The sequence below is a fragment of the Pipistrellus kuhlii genome, unplaced genomic scaffold, assembly GCF_014108245.1.
Source record: "Pipistrellus kuhlii isolate mPipKuh1 unplaced genomic scaffold, mPipKuh1.p scaffold_m20_p_40, whole genome shotgun sequence".
NCBI classification, from domain to species: domain Eukaryota; kingdom Metazoa; phylum Chordata; class Mammalia; order Chiroptera; family Vespertilionidae; genus Pipistrellus; species Pipistrellus kuhlii.
This window is the reverse complement of record NW_023425541.1, coordinates 2,533,200-2,549,004: the sequence shown is the minus strand read 5'-3', so window position 1 is coordinate 2,549,004 and position 15,805 is coordinate 2,533,200. Positions and strand designations below refer to the sequence as shown.

The 15,805-nt window shown below is 43.4% G+C and overlaps 2 protein-coding genes across 4 annotated transcripts in view; one reads left to right on the top strand and one right to left on the bottom strand.

The window, feature by feature from the left end:
* Positions 1 to 11,449, bottom strand: part of KIF4A (kinesin family member 4A) — a 145,780-nt gene extending 134,331 nt beyond the window's left edge. Inside the window, exons 1-4 of one of the 2 annotated variants that reach the window (XM_036411439.2) lie at positions 11,396 to 11,449; positions 11,158 to 11,283; positions 10,901 to 11,041; positions 10,683 to 10,797 (exon numbers count right to left, since the gene is read on the bottom strand). In XM_036411439.2, coding sequence (XP_036267332.1) covers positions 10,683 to 10,797; positions 10,901 to 11,020 — 235 coding nt within the window. In that variant the 5' untranslated portion in view covers positions 11,021 to 11,041; positions 11,158 to 11,283; positions 11,396 to 11,449. Of the gene's footprint in view, positions 1 to 10,682; positions 10,798 to 10,900; positions 11,042 to 11,157 lie in introns of both variants that reach the window. The other variant, XM_036411442.2, reaches the window with a different exon arrangement.
* Positions 11,450 to 11,524: 75 nt separating this feature from the next.
* Positions 11,525 to 15,484, top strand: PDZD11 (PDZ domain containing 11). Of its 2 annotated transcripts, XM_036411444.2 has the most exons (7): positions 11,530 to 11,659; positions 13,158 to 13,257; positions 13,704 to 13,787; positions 14,055 to 14,111; positions 14,445 to 14,543; positions 15,001 to 15,061; positions 15,206 to 15,484. In XM_036411444.2, the coding sequence occupies exons 2-7, from the start codon at positions 13,171 to 13,173 to the stop codon at positions 15,238 to 15,240; spliced, it is 423 nt and encodes a 140-aa protein (XP_036267337.1). In that variant the 5' UTR covers positions 11,530 to 11,659; positions 13,158 to 13,170; the 3' UTR covers positions 15,241 to 15,484. The 2 variants fall into 2 exon arrangements, with proteins under 2 accessions (XP_036267338.1, XP_036267337.1); XM_036411445.2 differs by lacking the exon at positions 14,055 to 14,111 and having other exon boundaries at positions 11,525 to 11,659.
* The last annotated feature ends 321 nt before the right edge of the window (positions 15,485 to 15,805 follow it).

Sequence of the window (15,805 nt, the reverse complement as noted above, 5' to 3'; positions counted from 1 at the left end):
GATAGGAAGTAAAACACTTAAAGATATGACTGAGATCATGAAGATGGCCAAGTCACTGTCGAAGAGCCAGAGTTTTATAATTTTACTTTTTATCTACTTCAAGCTATTATAAATTATGGGAACTAAAGTCTTAGAAGCTATATAAATAGAAGGAATTCAAACTTGTATTTATTTGATTAACAGCCATCACTTAAGGATATTTTTACCATTGCTTTTATTAGAGTGGGAGGGAGAGAGGAACCTGCAATCCAGGTACATGCCCTTGACCAGGAATCAAACCCAAAACCCTTTGGTGCAAGGCCTGGTACTCTAATTACTGAGCCAAACTAGCCAGGGCAAAGTTGCTTTTAACAGTCAATGAAAGCATCTACTCCTTATCTGAACTCTTAGTCTGTATCTGGACCATACTATCAGGCTCCTCATAGCAATGTCATCTTTTGAAGTATGATTCAATTGGATATGTGCCCTTTGCTTTTTTCTGAAAGAAGTTCTTTGTATAAATGAAGACCTTAATATACTGAAAAATCGTAAGATGTTAAATTGAGGAGACAAGATGGCAGAGGAATAGGCAGACATGCCCCAAGCCTTGTCCCGGAGCAGATAAAAAAAGCAACTAAATCAAATAACATCCACCACGAATTGGTGAAGTAGACACGGCTGGTGAGACAATTCATAGCCGGGAAGGGCAGAGGATGCCTGGAGAATGGTAAAATCAGGGATCTGGGCTGGAGAGAATTGCAAGACCTCTGAGCCCAGAAGGTCAAAAGGAAGCTGAACAGCACCAATGCCACATCCCTGGGGACAGTTGTAATATCTGACTGTGGAAAGGAAGTTCACAGGGCTGCTGGCAGCAGGGGATTCTAGATCTAAGCTCACAGCCACAAGAGGCTGAGCCTGGAGGGGCAGCCTGAACAACTGCTTAAGCTGCGCCATGCTGAGGGGAGATAAACTCGCAGTGGCGCAGCTCTTTCCCCTCTTTTTGGTCTTCACTTTTATTCACTAAACCCAGCTCATATGACCTTTCAAATACAAACACCGTGGCTGAGGTGTGAACTTGTGGAGCCTGGGGAGAGGCTCCGGAGAAGAGCAGGTCAGGGAGAGGTGGCCTGGAGTCTGGCAGAGACATACCTGACATGTGAGCCCTAAGCAGCCATTTCCTCCTGAAGAGATAGCCCCTCCCTGCAGTCTCCAGGCAACCAATACAGCCACACCCAAACTACAGCCTAAGCAGTACAAATGATACAAAAAATAATCTAAATAGTCCTTGAGAGCCTTCAGAGACTGGCATGAAGAGAGGCTGTTCAGTCCTGGAAAGCTATACAGGAACCTCCCCACCTATAGCCCTGTCAGAAACAGCCACTTGAGAGATTTAAGGTTAAAAGTGAGCAGATAAGCTAAGTGGAAAGATTGATCCCACCAGCTGGCGGTCAAGGCTGTGGATGAAGACACAGAGGGCAGTGAGCCACTTGGAACTTCAACAATCTAACAGGAAACTGAGAAGTGCTAGACAGTACAGAAGTGTGGGATCTTAAACCAGCCCCCATGGGGCATTAAATCTTGGCGGAAAAGAATGACACTTAAAATTTTTCATTTTTATTGTGTTTTACTATTATTTTGTTCTCTCTCTTTTTTTTCTATATTTCCTTTTTTTGTTTCTTTATTTTTATTTCTTCTTGCATTATTTTTTATTCATTCTATTTTTTTATTTTAACCTAATTTAAAATATTTTTTCCTTTCCTTTCTCTTTCTTCTTATCCACTCATCCTCTTTCTTCTTCCTCTATACTGAACTAAGGTCCTCCCCATATTCATTCAATTCCTTAATCTTACTTTCTGTTTTTTGTTTTAAATATATTTTATTGATTTTTTACAGAGAGGAAGGGAGAGAGATAGAGAGCTAGAAACATGGATGAGAGAGAAACATCGACCAGCTACCTCTTGCACACCCCCTCCTGGGGATGTTCCCGCAACCCTGGTACGTGCCCTTGACCGGAATCGAACCTGGGACCTTTCAGTCCACAGACTGACGCTTTGTCACTGAGCCAAACTGGTTTCGGCTAACCTTACTTTCTGTATAAAAGCTCAGCCTCTACAGATTCTGCCCCCACCCTCTTTTCCGGGTCTTTGGTGTTTGCATTTTTTGGTTCATCTGTTTGTTCTGTGGTGTTTTCTCCATATATATATATATATATGTAGATATGTACACACACACACACTGGCCATATTATTATGATCTCTGAATGCATAATAATCTGGCCACTCAGTGTATATCCTATATAATAAAAGGCTAATATGCAAATTGTCCTCTCTACCAGGAGTTTGACCAGAAGGCAGGCTGCCAACCACCCGTCCCCTCCCCTTGGCCAGGCTGGCCAGACCCCACCCATGCACGAATTCATGCACCAGGCCTCTAATATATATATGCGCCAGATTATTATGCATTCAGAGATCATAATAATCTGGCCACTCAGTTTATATATGTTTTTTCCCTCTTCCTTTTTCTCATTTTTCTTTTCTCTCTTACCATTTTTTCTCTCCTTGATATCATTTGTGTTCTCTTTTCTCTCCCCTAATTCTCTTTTCTCTGGTCACTTATATTGGGGTTATTGGTGTAGTTAGTACATTTGTTTTTTTTCCCTTTGTGTTGTGTCTTCTCTAGTTGCATTTTGTCCTGTTTGGTCCATGTGGTAGAGAGTGGGCCACATAACCAGACACCCGGAGAGGAGACTCCATCCAAAAATGGGTCAGTAACACTCCAGACCAAACTACAGAGACAGGAAGATGGCCGCAGTGAGGGAGAGCATGAGGGAGTGAGGGAGTGAAAGGGGAGTGTTTGGATGTGTTTTGTGTGTGTGTGTGTGTGTGTGTGTGTGTGTGTGTGTGTGTGTGTGTATGTGAGGGACAGTTTGATCCTGCAAGAACTATGGGGGCAGGCAAATTGAACTCACCTAGCAGGGCAGCCTCTGCTACTGTTGCAAACACTCTGCGGTGCGGGGGGAAGGAGGAGGAGGGCTCTACCACAGAGGCCACGCCATCTTGAAGGGGAGAGCTACTGTGACTGCGAGCCCAGCCTCAGCCTACCCAGGGTGCCCTCAGACACCATCTGGATCTATAAAGACACCCTTGGTAGGGAAATGCTGCCTTGGCTGTGGTCCCATGGTCACTGAGACTCCACCACCCCGGCCACAGGCTCCTGTGAGTTCCAAAGTGCACTCTGCTCTGGCCAGCCTATCACTTTAGCCCAGGGCACTGTGACCACGTGAGCAGCAGCTACACAAGCAGCCCACCCCCGTCCAAGGAGCAGCAGCCATGTGGACATCTTGCCCCCATCTAAGGAGCAGGAAGCACATAAGCAGTCCAGCGCCATATGAAAAGTAGCAGCCTCATGCAGCCTGCCCCCATCCAAGGAGCAGCAGCCCCACACAGCTCACCCCTGTCCGAAGAGCAGCAGCCCTGTGAGCAGCCTGCCCACCCCCATCCAAGGAGCAGCAGCCACACAAACAACTAGGCCCAATCTGAGGAGCAGCAGCCCAGCGAGCAACCTGCCCCCAATGAAAACACAACAATCCAAAATCTATCTATATAAGACACAGTGAAAGCAATCCTGAGAGGGAAGTTTAGGCTCTACAAGCCTCCCTCAAAAAACAAGAAAAATGGCAATAAATCCTCAAACTCAACAACTTAAATAAATAGAAAAAGAGCAACAAGAAAAGCCCAGGGTGAGAAGGAAGGAGATAATAAAGATCAGAGTGGAAATAAATGACACAGAGACCAAAAAACAAAAACAAACAAACAAAAAATGGAACCACTAGCTTGTTGTTTGAAAAGATTAACAAGATTGATGAACCTCTAGCTGGCTCTCCAATAAGCAAAGAGAGAGGACCTAAATAAACAAAATCAGAATGAAAGAGATGAAATAACAACAGACCCCACAGAAATACAAAGGATTGTTAAAAAATGCTATGAACAACTCCATTCCAACAAACTAGAGAACCTAGAGGAAATAGACATATGTCTAGAAAAATACAACATTCCAAAACTCAATCAGGAAGAATCTAAACATCTCAATAGGCCAATAACTATGAAGGAAATGGAATCAATCATCAAAATGTTTCCAGCAAACAAAAGCCCAGGGCCAGACAACTTCACAGGGTAGTTTTACCAAACATTCAAAGAAAAAGTAAAACCTGTTCTCCTCAGACTGTACCAAAAAAACTCAAGAGGATGGAACACTTCCAAGCTCATTCTATGAAGCCAGCATTACCCCTAATACCAAAACCAGATAAAAAACAACACAAAGGAAATGAATTACAGGCCAATTCCCTCATGAACATAGATGCCTCAACAAAATTCTAGCAAATTGGATCCAGCATTACATCAGAAAGATCATACACTATGACCAAACAGGATTTATCCCCGGGATGTAAGGATATTACAATATTGGCAAATCAATAAATGTGACGCATAACATAAACAAATTGAGAGTTAAAAACCACATAGTCATTATCAATTGATGCAGAAAAAGCATTTGACAAAATCCAACACCCTTTCTTGATAAAAACCCTCAGCAAAGTGGGAATAGAGGGATCATACCTCAATATAATAAAAGCCTTATACTACAAACCTACAGCCAACATCATACTCAATGGGCAAAAATTAATACCATTTCCCCTAAGAACAGGAACAAGGCAGGGATGCCCACTCTTACCACTCCTGTTCAATATAGTACTGGAAGTGCTAGCCATAGCAATTAGACAAGAAGAAGAAATAAAAGATATCCAAATTGGAAAAGAAGATGTAAAACTGTCCTTATTTGCAGATAACGTGATACCGTACATAGAAAACCCAAAAGACTCCATAAAATAATTAGACTTAATAAATGAATTAGGCAATGTAGCAGGATACAAAATTAACGCCAAGAAATCTATTGCATTTTTATTTTTTAATATGTGTTATTGATTTCTTACAGGGAGGAAGGGAGGAGAGAGAGTTAGAAACATCCATGAGAGAGAAACATCGATCAGCTGCCTCCTGCACAACCCCTACTGGGGATGTGCCTGCAACCAAGGTACATGCCCTTGACCGGAATTGAACCTGGGACCCTTCAGTCTGCATGCCGACGCTCTATCCACTGAGCCACACAGGTTAGGGCTCTATGGCATTTTTATATAACAATAGTAAACTTACAGAATGAGAGATTAAAAAGAATCCCATTTACCGTTACACCAAAAAAATTAAGAAACCTAGCCGAAACCGGTTTGGCTCAGTGGTAGAGCGTCGGTCTGCGGACTGAAAGGTCCCAAGTTCGAGTCCGGTCAAGGGCATGTACCTGAGTTGCAGGCACATCCCCAGTAGGGGGTGTGCAAGAGGCAGCTGGTCGATGTTTCTCTCTCATCGACGTTTCTAGCTCTCTATCTCTCTCCCTTCCTCTCTGTAAAAAATCAATAAAATATATATATATATTTTTTTAAAAATTAAGAAACCTAGGAATAAAATTAACTAAGGAGGTAAAAGACCTATATGAGGAAAACTACAGGACATTGAAAAAAGAACTAGAGGAAGACATAAACGGATGGAAGAACATACCGTGTTCATGGATTGGGATTGGTAGAATCAACCTCATTAAAATGTCCATACTACCCAAAGCAATCTATAGATTCAATGCACTCCCCATTAAAATATCAATGACATATTTCACAGACCTAGAATGAACTCTCCAAAAATTCATTTGGAAAAAAAAATACCCCAAATAGCTGCAGCAATCCTGAGAAAGAAGAACTTTCTTTCTCAATAAAGTAGGAGGGATCTCAATACCAGATATCAAGCTGTATTACAAAATCATGGTTCTCAAAACTGCCTGCACAAGATCAGACATATAAACCAATGGAATAGAATAGAGAATCCAGAAATTAACCCAAACCACTCTGCTTAATTAATATTTGACAAAGGAGGCAAGAGCATACAATAGAGTCAAGACAGTCTCTTCAATAAATGGTGCTGGGAAAATTGAACAGATACATGCAAAAAGTGAAACTAGACCACCAATTTACATTATACACAAAAAAAACTCAAAATGGATAATGGACTTAAATGTAAGATGGGAAACCATAAAAATCTTAGAGGAATCCACAGGCAGCAAAATCTCAGACATATGCCGAAGCAATATCTTCTTCGATACAGCTCCTAGGGCACTGGAAACTAAAGAGAAAATAAACAAATGGAACTACATCAAAATAAGCTTCTGCACAGCAAAACAAACCATCACCAAAACAATAAGAAAGCACACTGCATGGGAGAACTTATTTGCCAATGTTATCTCTGGTAAGGGTTTAATCTTCAACATTTACAGGGAACTCATACAACTTTAGAAAAGGAAGATAATCCAATAAAAAAATGGGCAACAGACCTAAATAGGTAATTTTAAAAAGAGGACATAAAGCCAAGAGACATATGAAAACACTAGAGGCCCGGTGCACGAATTTGTACAAGGGGCTGGGGATTCCCTCAGCCCTGCCTGCACTCTCTCCAATCCAGGACACTTCGGAAATCCCTCTCACAATCCGGAACCGCTGGCTCCTAACTGCTCACCTGCCTGCCTGCCTGATTGCCCCTTACTGCCCCCCCCACCAGCCTGGTCATCTCCAATTACCCCCTCTGCCAGCCTGGTCATCCCTAACTGTCCCCCCTACCCCTCCCCATCGGCCTGGTTGCCCATGCAGCCTGCTGTTCAGACATTTGGTGATTCCTCACTAACCCCCTTGCCGGCCTTGTCACCCCATGCAGTCTGATATTCAAATGTTTGGTTGTTCCTCACAAAATTCCTTGCCAGCCCAGTCGCCCCACACAGCCTGCTGTTTGGTCATTACTGTGATGGTGTCCTGGACAATTTGCATATTCCTCTATCATTAGTATAGATGCTCAAAGTTACTAATCATCCGAGAGATGCAAATCAAAACAACAATGAAGTACTATCTCACGCCTGTCAGAATAGCTATCATCAACTAATCAACAAATCCCAAATGCTGGTGAGGACACCAAAAAAACGGAACCCTCGTGCACTGCTGGTGGGAATGCAGACTGGTGCAGCCACTGTGAAGAACAGTATGGAGTTTCCTCAAAAAACTAAAAGTGGAACTCCCATTTGACCCAGTAATTCCACTCCTAGGAATATGTCCTAAGAAACTGGAAACACCAATCAGAAAGGATATATGCACCCTATTTCATAGCAGCACAATTTACCAGAGCTAAGATTTGGAAACAGCCTAGGTCCCCATCAGCAGATGAGTGGATTAAAAAAAAACTGTGGTACATCTATGCAATGGAATACTATGCTGCTGTAGAAAGGAAGAAATTCCTACCATTTGCAACAGCATGGATGAACCTGGAGAGGATTATGAAATAAGTCAGTCAGAGAAAGATACATATCATATGATCTCACTCATTTGTGGAATATAATGAACAACTTGAAATGATGGGGGGAAAAAACAGATCCAGAGACAGTGAAGCATGAATCAGACCATCAAATCTCAGAGGGAAGGTAGGGGAGAGTGGGGTAAGGTCAACCAAAGGACTTGTATGCATCCGTATAAATCTAAGCAATGGATACAGACACCAGGGGGGTGAGGGCATGATTGGAGTGGGGGTGTAATGGAGGAATAAAGACACATATATAATACCTTAATCAATAAAGGGGAAAAAATATGTTAAATTGAGATTTCACTAGTAGAATGCTAGTATCACCTCGTATGGTATAGTATGGCATGATTATAGATCAAGAGAATAACATTCCATAATCTTCTGCAATACTACAGTATAGTAATAATTGTGAAAACTAAGTTGTAGTACTTTTTACAAAGCACTCTGTGGTATTGAGAGTTCAGAGTACAAGAAAGTACTGTTGAGCTGACTGAAAAATACTAGTTGTCTTTACAGAGCAATGTTAACCAAACACATATATGTTGAAATCATTTTCTACATTATATTGCTTCTAAAGACTATAATTTAATTCTCATAGTTTCCCAACTTAAAAATATGAAATATAGCACTCTTACTAAACTGTAAAGGTACAATCTGAGGAAGATGCCCAGATAATGAAGGCTCTGGAAACCATATTTTTTTTCAGGAATGGCTAAAGGAAAGGAAGGATGGTTAATGAGAAGAGAATTAGAATCATATGATGGTCTTTCAAATATGTAAATAAGAAAAAGATGAACTTTATAGTGGAGAAACTTGGCAAATAACACCTTAATCAAATGATCAAAATGAACATCAGGATGTGAGGGCCCTCTGGCTGCAACATCTGTCACACCACTGATCGCCACAGTTGGTCTGGCTGATCTGGCTGGGTAGGCAGGTGTCCTCTTCCTCCCTCACTGATCCAAGTGTATCCCCCTCTAGAAGCTGCAAGCTTGGTTGAAGAGAACATTTCCAGATAGAGGAGAGGACTGTATTCAGGGCAAGGGTACATGAGTAGCTGCACTCCCCTGCTAAAGCCTCCATCAAGATCTCAAAATGAATATCAACAGTAATGGAACAAAACAAAATCATGTGTTGACTGACAGGATTCAAAGAGAACCTGAATCTAATCAGAAGTAAATAGCAGACAAACCAAAAATTAGAAATGTTTTGCCGAAACTGGTTTGGCTCAATGGATAGAGTGTTGGCTTGGGGACTGAAGGGTCCCGGGTTCGATTCTGGTCAAGGGCATGTACCTTGGTTACGGGCATATCCTCAGTGGGGGGTGTGCAAGAGGCAGCTAATCGATGACTCTCTCTCATCGATGTTTCTAACTCTCTCTCTCCCTTTCTCTCTGTACAAAATCAATAAAATATATATTTTAAAAAAATGGAAATGTTTTATAAAATAACTGGCCTGTGGATCTTCAAAAGTGTCATGAGTATGAAAGTAAAAAAGAGAATGAAGGAATTTTAGAATGAAGGAGACTACAGAGGCAGTACAAATAAATATAACGTGAATTTGAACTAGACCCTCTGCTATAAAGGACGTAATTGAGACAATTGGTGAAACTAGAATGAGGTCTGAGGACTGGATAGTACTATTATAACAATGCTAATTTCATTATTTTGATGGTGGTATTGTAGTTATGTAGCAGAAAGTCCTTGTTTGTAGCATATATACACTATTCAGGGGGCATCAGTTCAACAACTAATTCCAAATGGTTCAGGAAAAACGTTTTTTATGCTATTCTTGCAACATTTGTATAAGTTTGAGATTATCACTTTTAAAAATTTAAAACAAGTATTCAGATATTCAGAGTCATGATATCACTTAAAAAGTGGGAAAAAAAAATACAATGTGAATTGCTGTGGCCTGGAAGAAGGCTTCTGTAGACTCCAGAGAGATAAACTAACATCACTGGGTAGAAATTACCAGGAGGCAAATTTCATCTCAGTATAAACTAATATAATAAGAGTTGTCTGAGAACCAATCAACAGGACTACACTGTGAGTCAGTGAGTTCCCTGTACAAAAAAGGAATTAAATAGACAATGGAAGTTCACTTTACAAAGGTATTGCTAGAAAGCATTTTTCTTTTGAAAGCTAGACTAGATGATGTAAATGTCCGTTTCAACTTTATAGGACTAGTATGTCATGGTTCTATTTCTTTTTTAAAAAATATATTTTATTGATTTTTTACAGAGAGGAAGGGAGAGAGTTAGAGAGCTAGAAACGTCGGTGAGAGAGAAACATCGACCAGCTGCCTCTTGCACACCCCCTACCGGGGATGTGCCCGCAACCAAGGTACATGCCCTTGACCGGAATCGAACCTGGGACCTTTCAGTCCGCAGACCGACGCTCTACTGCTGCTATTTCTTTTAAGTAGCCCTATGCTTTGAATCCTGAGTAACCACTGTCCTAGAATAATAAAGACCTCCTAGGCACTTCCCCCTTCTTCAGAGCCCTGCTATGGTCTTTAATAACACTAAAGGCTTCACTTCTGCAATAAAGATTAGTAACTGGCCAGAGTATTCAGGGACTTTAGGAAATTTCCTTTACGTAAAAGAATTCTACTCATCATTCAAGACTTATCTCAAAGGTTCCCTATGCTGTGAAATTCACTGGATTCCCCAAATAGAGTTTGTGTCATCCACTTTGCATAAAAGCACTGCTACTTCTAGAGCAGGACTGATTGATTCTATTGTATATTTTCAACTCCTAAAATACTTTTCCTTAAAGATGAGTGCAAAAAGTTTAACAATTTTTTTATGCATCAAAAAGTATGTGTATAGTCATCTACTTCTACTCCCATCCCTAAACTTTGTAGTCCTGCAGGGCCTGGAAGCTATTATTATTCATTTTTTAATCTTTTCACAGGTCTTGCAGTGCTTGAGCCTCGAGTAGTTTGGCATACTAATTATCATCAGCCCCCATCAAACAGCTTAGAATCTAATAACGTTCCAGGACAAACAAAAATATATGTCTCCCTTTCTCTCTCTTTCCCCTTCCTTACCTCCCACTGTCTAAAAATTAATGGAATATATAGATATCAAAGATGAGCAGAACCACAGAAAGCAAATACAGTACAAAACTAGTGTCAAGGATACAGAGACTGGGGACTTTTTAAATTCAGGACTCATGTTTCATCCACTCCTGTATTCACAACATCCAAGCACAGTAGCATAATATATGCTCAAGAACCATTTGATGAATGAAATAGTCTCACCTTTAAATATGTCTTTTATGAGTGGTGCTACTGCTGTATTGAAGACTTCCTCCTGCTCAGCAGAAGGGTCAAACACAAAGTCATAGGTGAAGGATTTGTCAGTACCAACCACCACCTAGGAGAAAAGAGTAAGAAAAAAAAAGATGAAAGGCCAGACCACACCCCTCACTGTCCATTGGCCTGAGGTGTCCCGATGCGGGCCCCGGACTTTTACGCACCTGTGGTTCTCCGGGTACAAAGGAAAGGCACGTCTGACAGCCCTCGCTAATCTCTTTGGGAACCAGAGGGCGACATCGTAATGCCACTCTTACAGGAATTCCCTTCACCTCTTCAGTCATGATCCTACCTCAGCACCGTCTCTGACGGAAAAAAAAAGAAAAGAGGCTTGCTGATGAATCTCGGTGGGCTGGCTGCGGTGGGAGAGCGTCCTTCCGGAATTCCGACCATCCGCAGGGGGTGGGGATGGGTTACTGACCTCAGCGTCGGTGAGGCAGCCCCTTCTCTCAGCAGGGTCGCAGCCGCTGGAAGGTCACTCTCCCTCGGATTTGGCGAACACAAGACGGCCCGGCAGCCCGATACTCTAAAAACGGCGACGTGTCCTCTAAATGGAAAGGAAACCCCCGGTGGAGGCGTCGGCAAAGACCCACAGCCCCAGGGCACCGGGAAAGGCAGTTCCTAAGGTGTATCCCCTTCGCTCGCCAAACTAAACGTACCTTCCCTGGTCTTCCCGCTGCCCTGTCCTAACCGGATATTTAACCGCCAAGTTTCAAATGGGCCCTGGAGACGCCAGCCAATCGGAACGCAGACAGGCGGCCGGAGGCGCACGCACGTCGGTGTGCGCAGACGCTGTAGGAAGGGGTGGGCCTGCGCGCCGCACGTCGATCCCGCCCCTCGGGACCAGTCGTAGCATCTGCTTCCGGTTCTCAGGCTGATTTGGCGGCGCGCGGAACCTGCGCTGGCCGAGGCCTTGTTGGCAGGTGAGATATCACGGCGGTTACTTCTTAGAACGCGCGGAGCTCAGGCGGGAGGCGGGGAGGAGGTTTGAAGGGGGCAGAGGGCGAAAAAAGGGTTGATATGGGAACCGTCACAATTACCGATCACATCTAGGGAATGTGGGCGGTGCCATGCCTCCAGTCCCTGTGTGGTGGGCAGTTTGACGTGAGCAGAGCGAGGAGGAAGGGCCAGGTACCCAAGGTCACCAGGGTGGAAAGCCCCGGATGCCTAGCAAAGGACAATTGTAGGGTGGGATCTTGCCCCAGAGTGACATTTCCTCCCCTAGCTGCTAGGGCCTAGCATAGCATATACATGGTTAAGCAGTTTGGACCCCCTAACTTTTCCTCCCTAGAGATAACATCTAAGCCTCAGGTTTATTTCAGCTCCAGGACCAGATAAGCAAAAAAAGCAGCCACAGCTGACCTCAGGACCAGCTGCATTGGATAATGACCCCGCTCCCACTCTGGTGCCCTCCTGTCAATCAGTAGAGACCTAGACCTTGAAAGGACACACCTGGCCGGGACCGGTTTTGCTCAATGGATAGATAGAGCGTCAGCTTGGGGACTGAAGGGCCCTGGGTTCAATTCCGGTCAAGGGCATGTACCTTGCTTGTGGGCATATCCCCAGTAGGGAGTGTGCAAGAGGCAGCTGATCGATGACTCTCTCTCATTGATGTTTCGAACTCTCTCTCTCTCTCCCTTCCACTCTGTACAAAAATCAATAAAATATATTAAAAAAAAAAAAAGGACACACCTGGAAAACGGCTAAATAAGTCTATTGAGATCTTCCCCTTGGACCTCTCCTAATATCTCCACTCTTAAAACCCTTAGGGTGCTCTCTCCCTCCAGGGAGCACTCCAGTGCCTTTCCCTTTACCCCTGCACCGCTGCGCCCCCCCCCCCCAGACTCCTCACCATTATCTTCCTCTATAACTTGTTTCCTAAGCCCACCTCGTCTACAGATTACTTCTTCCATCTTTGTGATTTTATAAATAAATGTTCTCTTATAGTTTGGGTCTTAACTGTAAAGTCTTTCTTAGCCAGAATTCAAGTACCAAGGTTGCAGAACCTAGATACCATCTGTCCCCATGGGTGTAACGCCTGATGCCATGCCTGCCACATACAACACCTGTGGATAGTGGTGTCAGCACTCCCTTGGACTTTGAAAGTAGACAGATCTTTTGAGATGCCATCCTGCTTGCCTCTTCTCTAGGTTGAAGAGAGTAACATCTATTTTTCAGGTTGTGAAAAAGGACATCATCTCTATAGAGGACCTAGCAGGTTGCTTGGCATCCAGATATCCAGAAAAGTTCATTGTTTTCTTCCATCTGTTTTCTTCCTTCTTTCCACCAATCTATCACCTAGAAGTGAGCTGATACCATAGTTGAAAGCCTTAGATAGGTTGGAGTTGTTTTCTGAAACTTGCTGGGCTACTCTCCCTTTTGAGCCATCTTTGTCAGTTTTGATTCACTCTTCCATTCCAGAGCCTTGCCAGAGATGGACAGCAGAATTCCTTATGATGACTACCCAGTGGTTTTCCTGCCTCCCTATGAGAATCCCCCAGCATGGATTCCTCCTCATGAGGTGGGAACCATCTATAATCTTGAATAGCTGATTTTTCCCCATGGGCATGAGATGATATATGAAAGGTAGGATAGCAGGGTTAGAAAACTTAATGGAGAATGATTCTTAGCCTTTGTTGTAGCCAAGGGACTCAGAAATTGGATTCTGAGCAACTGGGCCCATTGAAAGCGTATGGAAGCCTCCTTCCAGAGTCCATTCATACCAGAGAATTCTTGAAATTCAGAGCCCTTCTTTCAATTCTGTCAAAGAAGTGGAGAGCTACTGGACTACTAGCATTGCCCCAAACTATTCACCTACCCATTTGGACAGTGTTATCTGTCCTCTTTAAACTAAGTCCATGACTTTACCTTTTCCTGACTTCAGGGTGATACATTTGTGTTCCAGATGAAGATGGTTATAAAATCTAAGACTGGTAGTAAGATTTCTGGGGTTGCTGTGTCTTGCAGAGAGTATACCACCCAGACTACAACAATGAGTTGACCCAGTTTCTGCCACGAACCGTCACACTAAAGAAGCCCCCTGGAGCTCAGGTGAGCTAATGGAACAATGATGTCTTATTCCAGGCTAAATTTGTTCACACCAGACCTAGAAGTCAGCTGTGGTTGGGAGTACAGATAGGGAAGCAGGTAAGGAGGTAAGGATACTACCTTTACTGGGCAGAAAGCTGAGGTACCATTTCCATAACTTCTGACTTCTCTCTGACGGACATATAGCCAAGCTATCATATAGTGATGCTACTAGATATTCTTGTGTTTGTTGTCAATATTGAGCTCCCATTCTGTGCTCTTGTCTTGCAGTTGGGATTTAACATCCGAGGAGGAAAGGCCTCCCAGCTAGGCATCTTCATCTCCAAGGTGAGTGAGTGTACCTGGGAGGCAGTATGGATAGCTACTTCCCTTCGTTATCAGATTGCAGAACTGTGATTTCCCAGAGCCTGGGAGAAGGATGATGTAGTGGACTCTTAGAAGGGCATAATGGGGGAACTCTTTCCCACTTTCCCACTTAAAACTTCCCATCTGGCAAGCATCTGTTTCCCTACATTTTCACGCACATGTGCGTACACACACACACACACACACACACACACACACACATCCCAGAACCTTATGTTTGGATAGCACTTAATTTCACTTACAGTGTTTGAAATCATCCCACCTCAATCAGACATATTCTCTCCTTACCAACAGGTGATCCCAGACTCTGACGCACATCGAGCAGGACTTCAGGAAGGGGACCAAGTCCTAGCTGTGAATGATGTGGATTTCCAAGATATTGAGCATAGCAAGGTAAGCACAGCACTTGGGCTGTGGTGAGGCAAAAAGCGATCCCAGGTAGGACAAGTTGGACAGGATTAGCCTAATCCAGTGGTCAGCAAACTTGCTCTCAAGCCACATGCAGCTCTTTGGCCCCTTGAATGTGGCTCTTCCACAAAATACCAAGTGTGGACGCACACGTATAGTGTGATTGAAACTTCGTGGCCCGTGTGCAGAAGTCATGTTTTTGGCTCTCAAAGGAAATTTCAGTCATTGTACTGTTGATGTTTGGCTCTGTTGACTAATGAGTTTGCCAACCACTGGCCTAATCTGTATGTAGCTTGGTCAGAAAGAATCTCTCCTGAGGAAGTGTACAGAAGGAAGCAGCTGTTAGTGACCTAGAAGGTTGGAGTGGCAAATGACTTTCCTCCTGTTATGATTCTGTCCTGGGTTATATCTTCATTTGTACAAGCTGTTTTGCTCACTTCAGGCTGTTGAGATCCTGAAGACAGCTCGTGAAATCAGCATGCGTGTCCGCTTCTTTCCCTACAGTAAGTGTCACTCTCTCTTTTCTTACTTGGAAGGGCCCTGGGTAGGAACTCTTGAAGTCCTGATTATTAGAGGCCCCATGAGTTGGGAGCTCAGGCCTCAAGATAACCTGCTTATTTCCTCCTTTTCTTTTTTCTTTTCCCCAGATTATCATCGCCAAAAAGAGAGGACTGTGCACTAGAGAGCTGCAGCCCACAACCCCTCACTTGAAATCTTCTAGGACAAGCTGGGAACCTCAGGGAAGCCACATACAGTCTCAGGCATTTCTGAGACTCCCTTAGGACCCTGTTTTCCCTCCTCTCCCTCCTATTCTCTCCTCCAGAAAGGAAAACGCCATGCTGAAGAAATGTCGGTGTGGCTTTTGGATGATACTCATTGAGTGTAAAATGCTATTGAGACAAAAATAAAAGCTCTTTCAAAGATAAGAGCCGCACGATGTAACAGAGCAACGCTACCTACTTGACAATTATCTCTATTTGCCCAGAACAGCAGGGAGGCCGGGAAATCTTAGCTACAGTATAGCTGAGGAATGGTATAAGGTGGAGAGTACTGGAGAAAACCTGCCATTTCCTCTGTGATCTTTGGACAATTCTCTTAGGAATAGGGGGAGGGGAGCAGTATTAATATTGTTCTGTCCTCTCCTTTCCCTGATTCTTTGAACCAGAACATAAACTAAGGGAGAGGCTTACATGCATTTATTTTCAGGGATAACAGTAAGAAATTGGTTCCCAATTTCCAACTTGTAG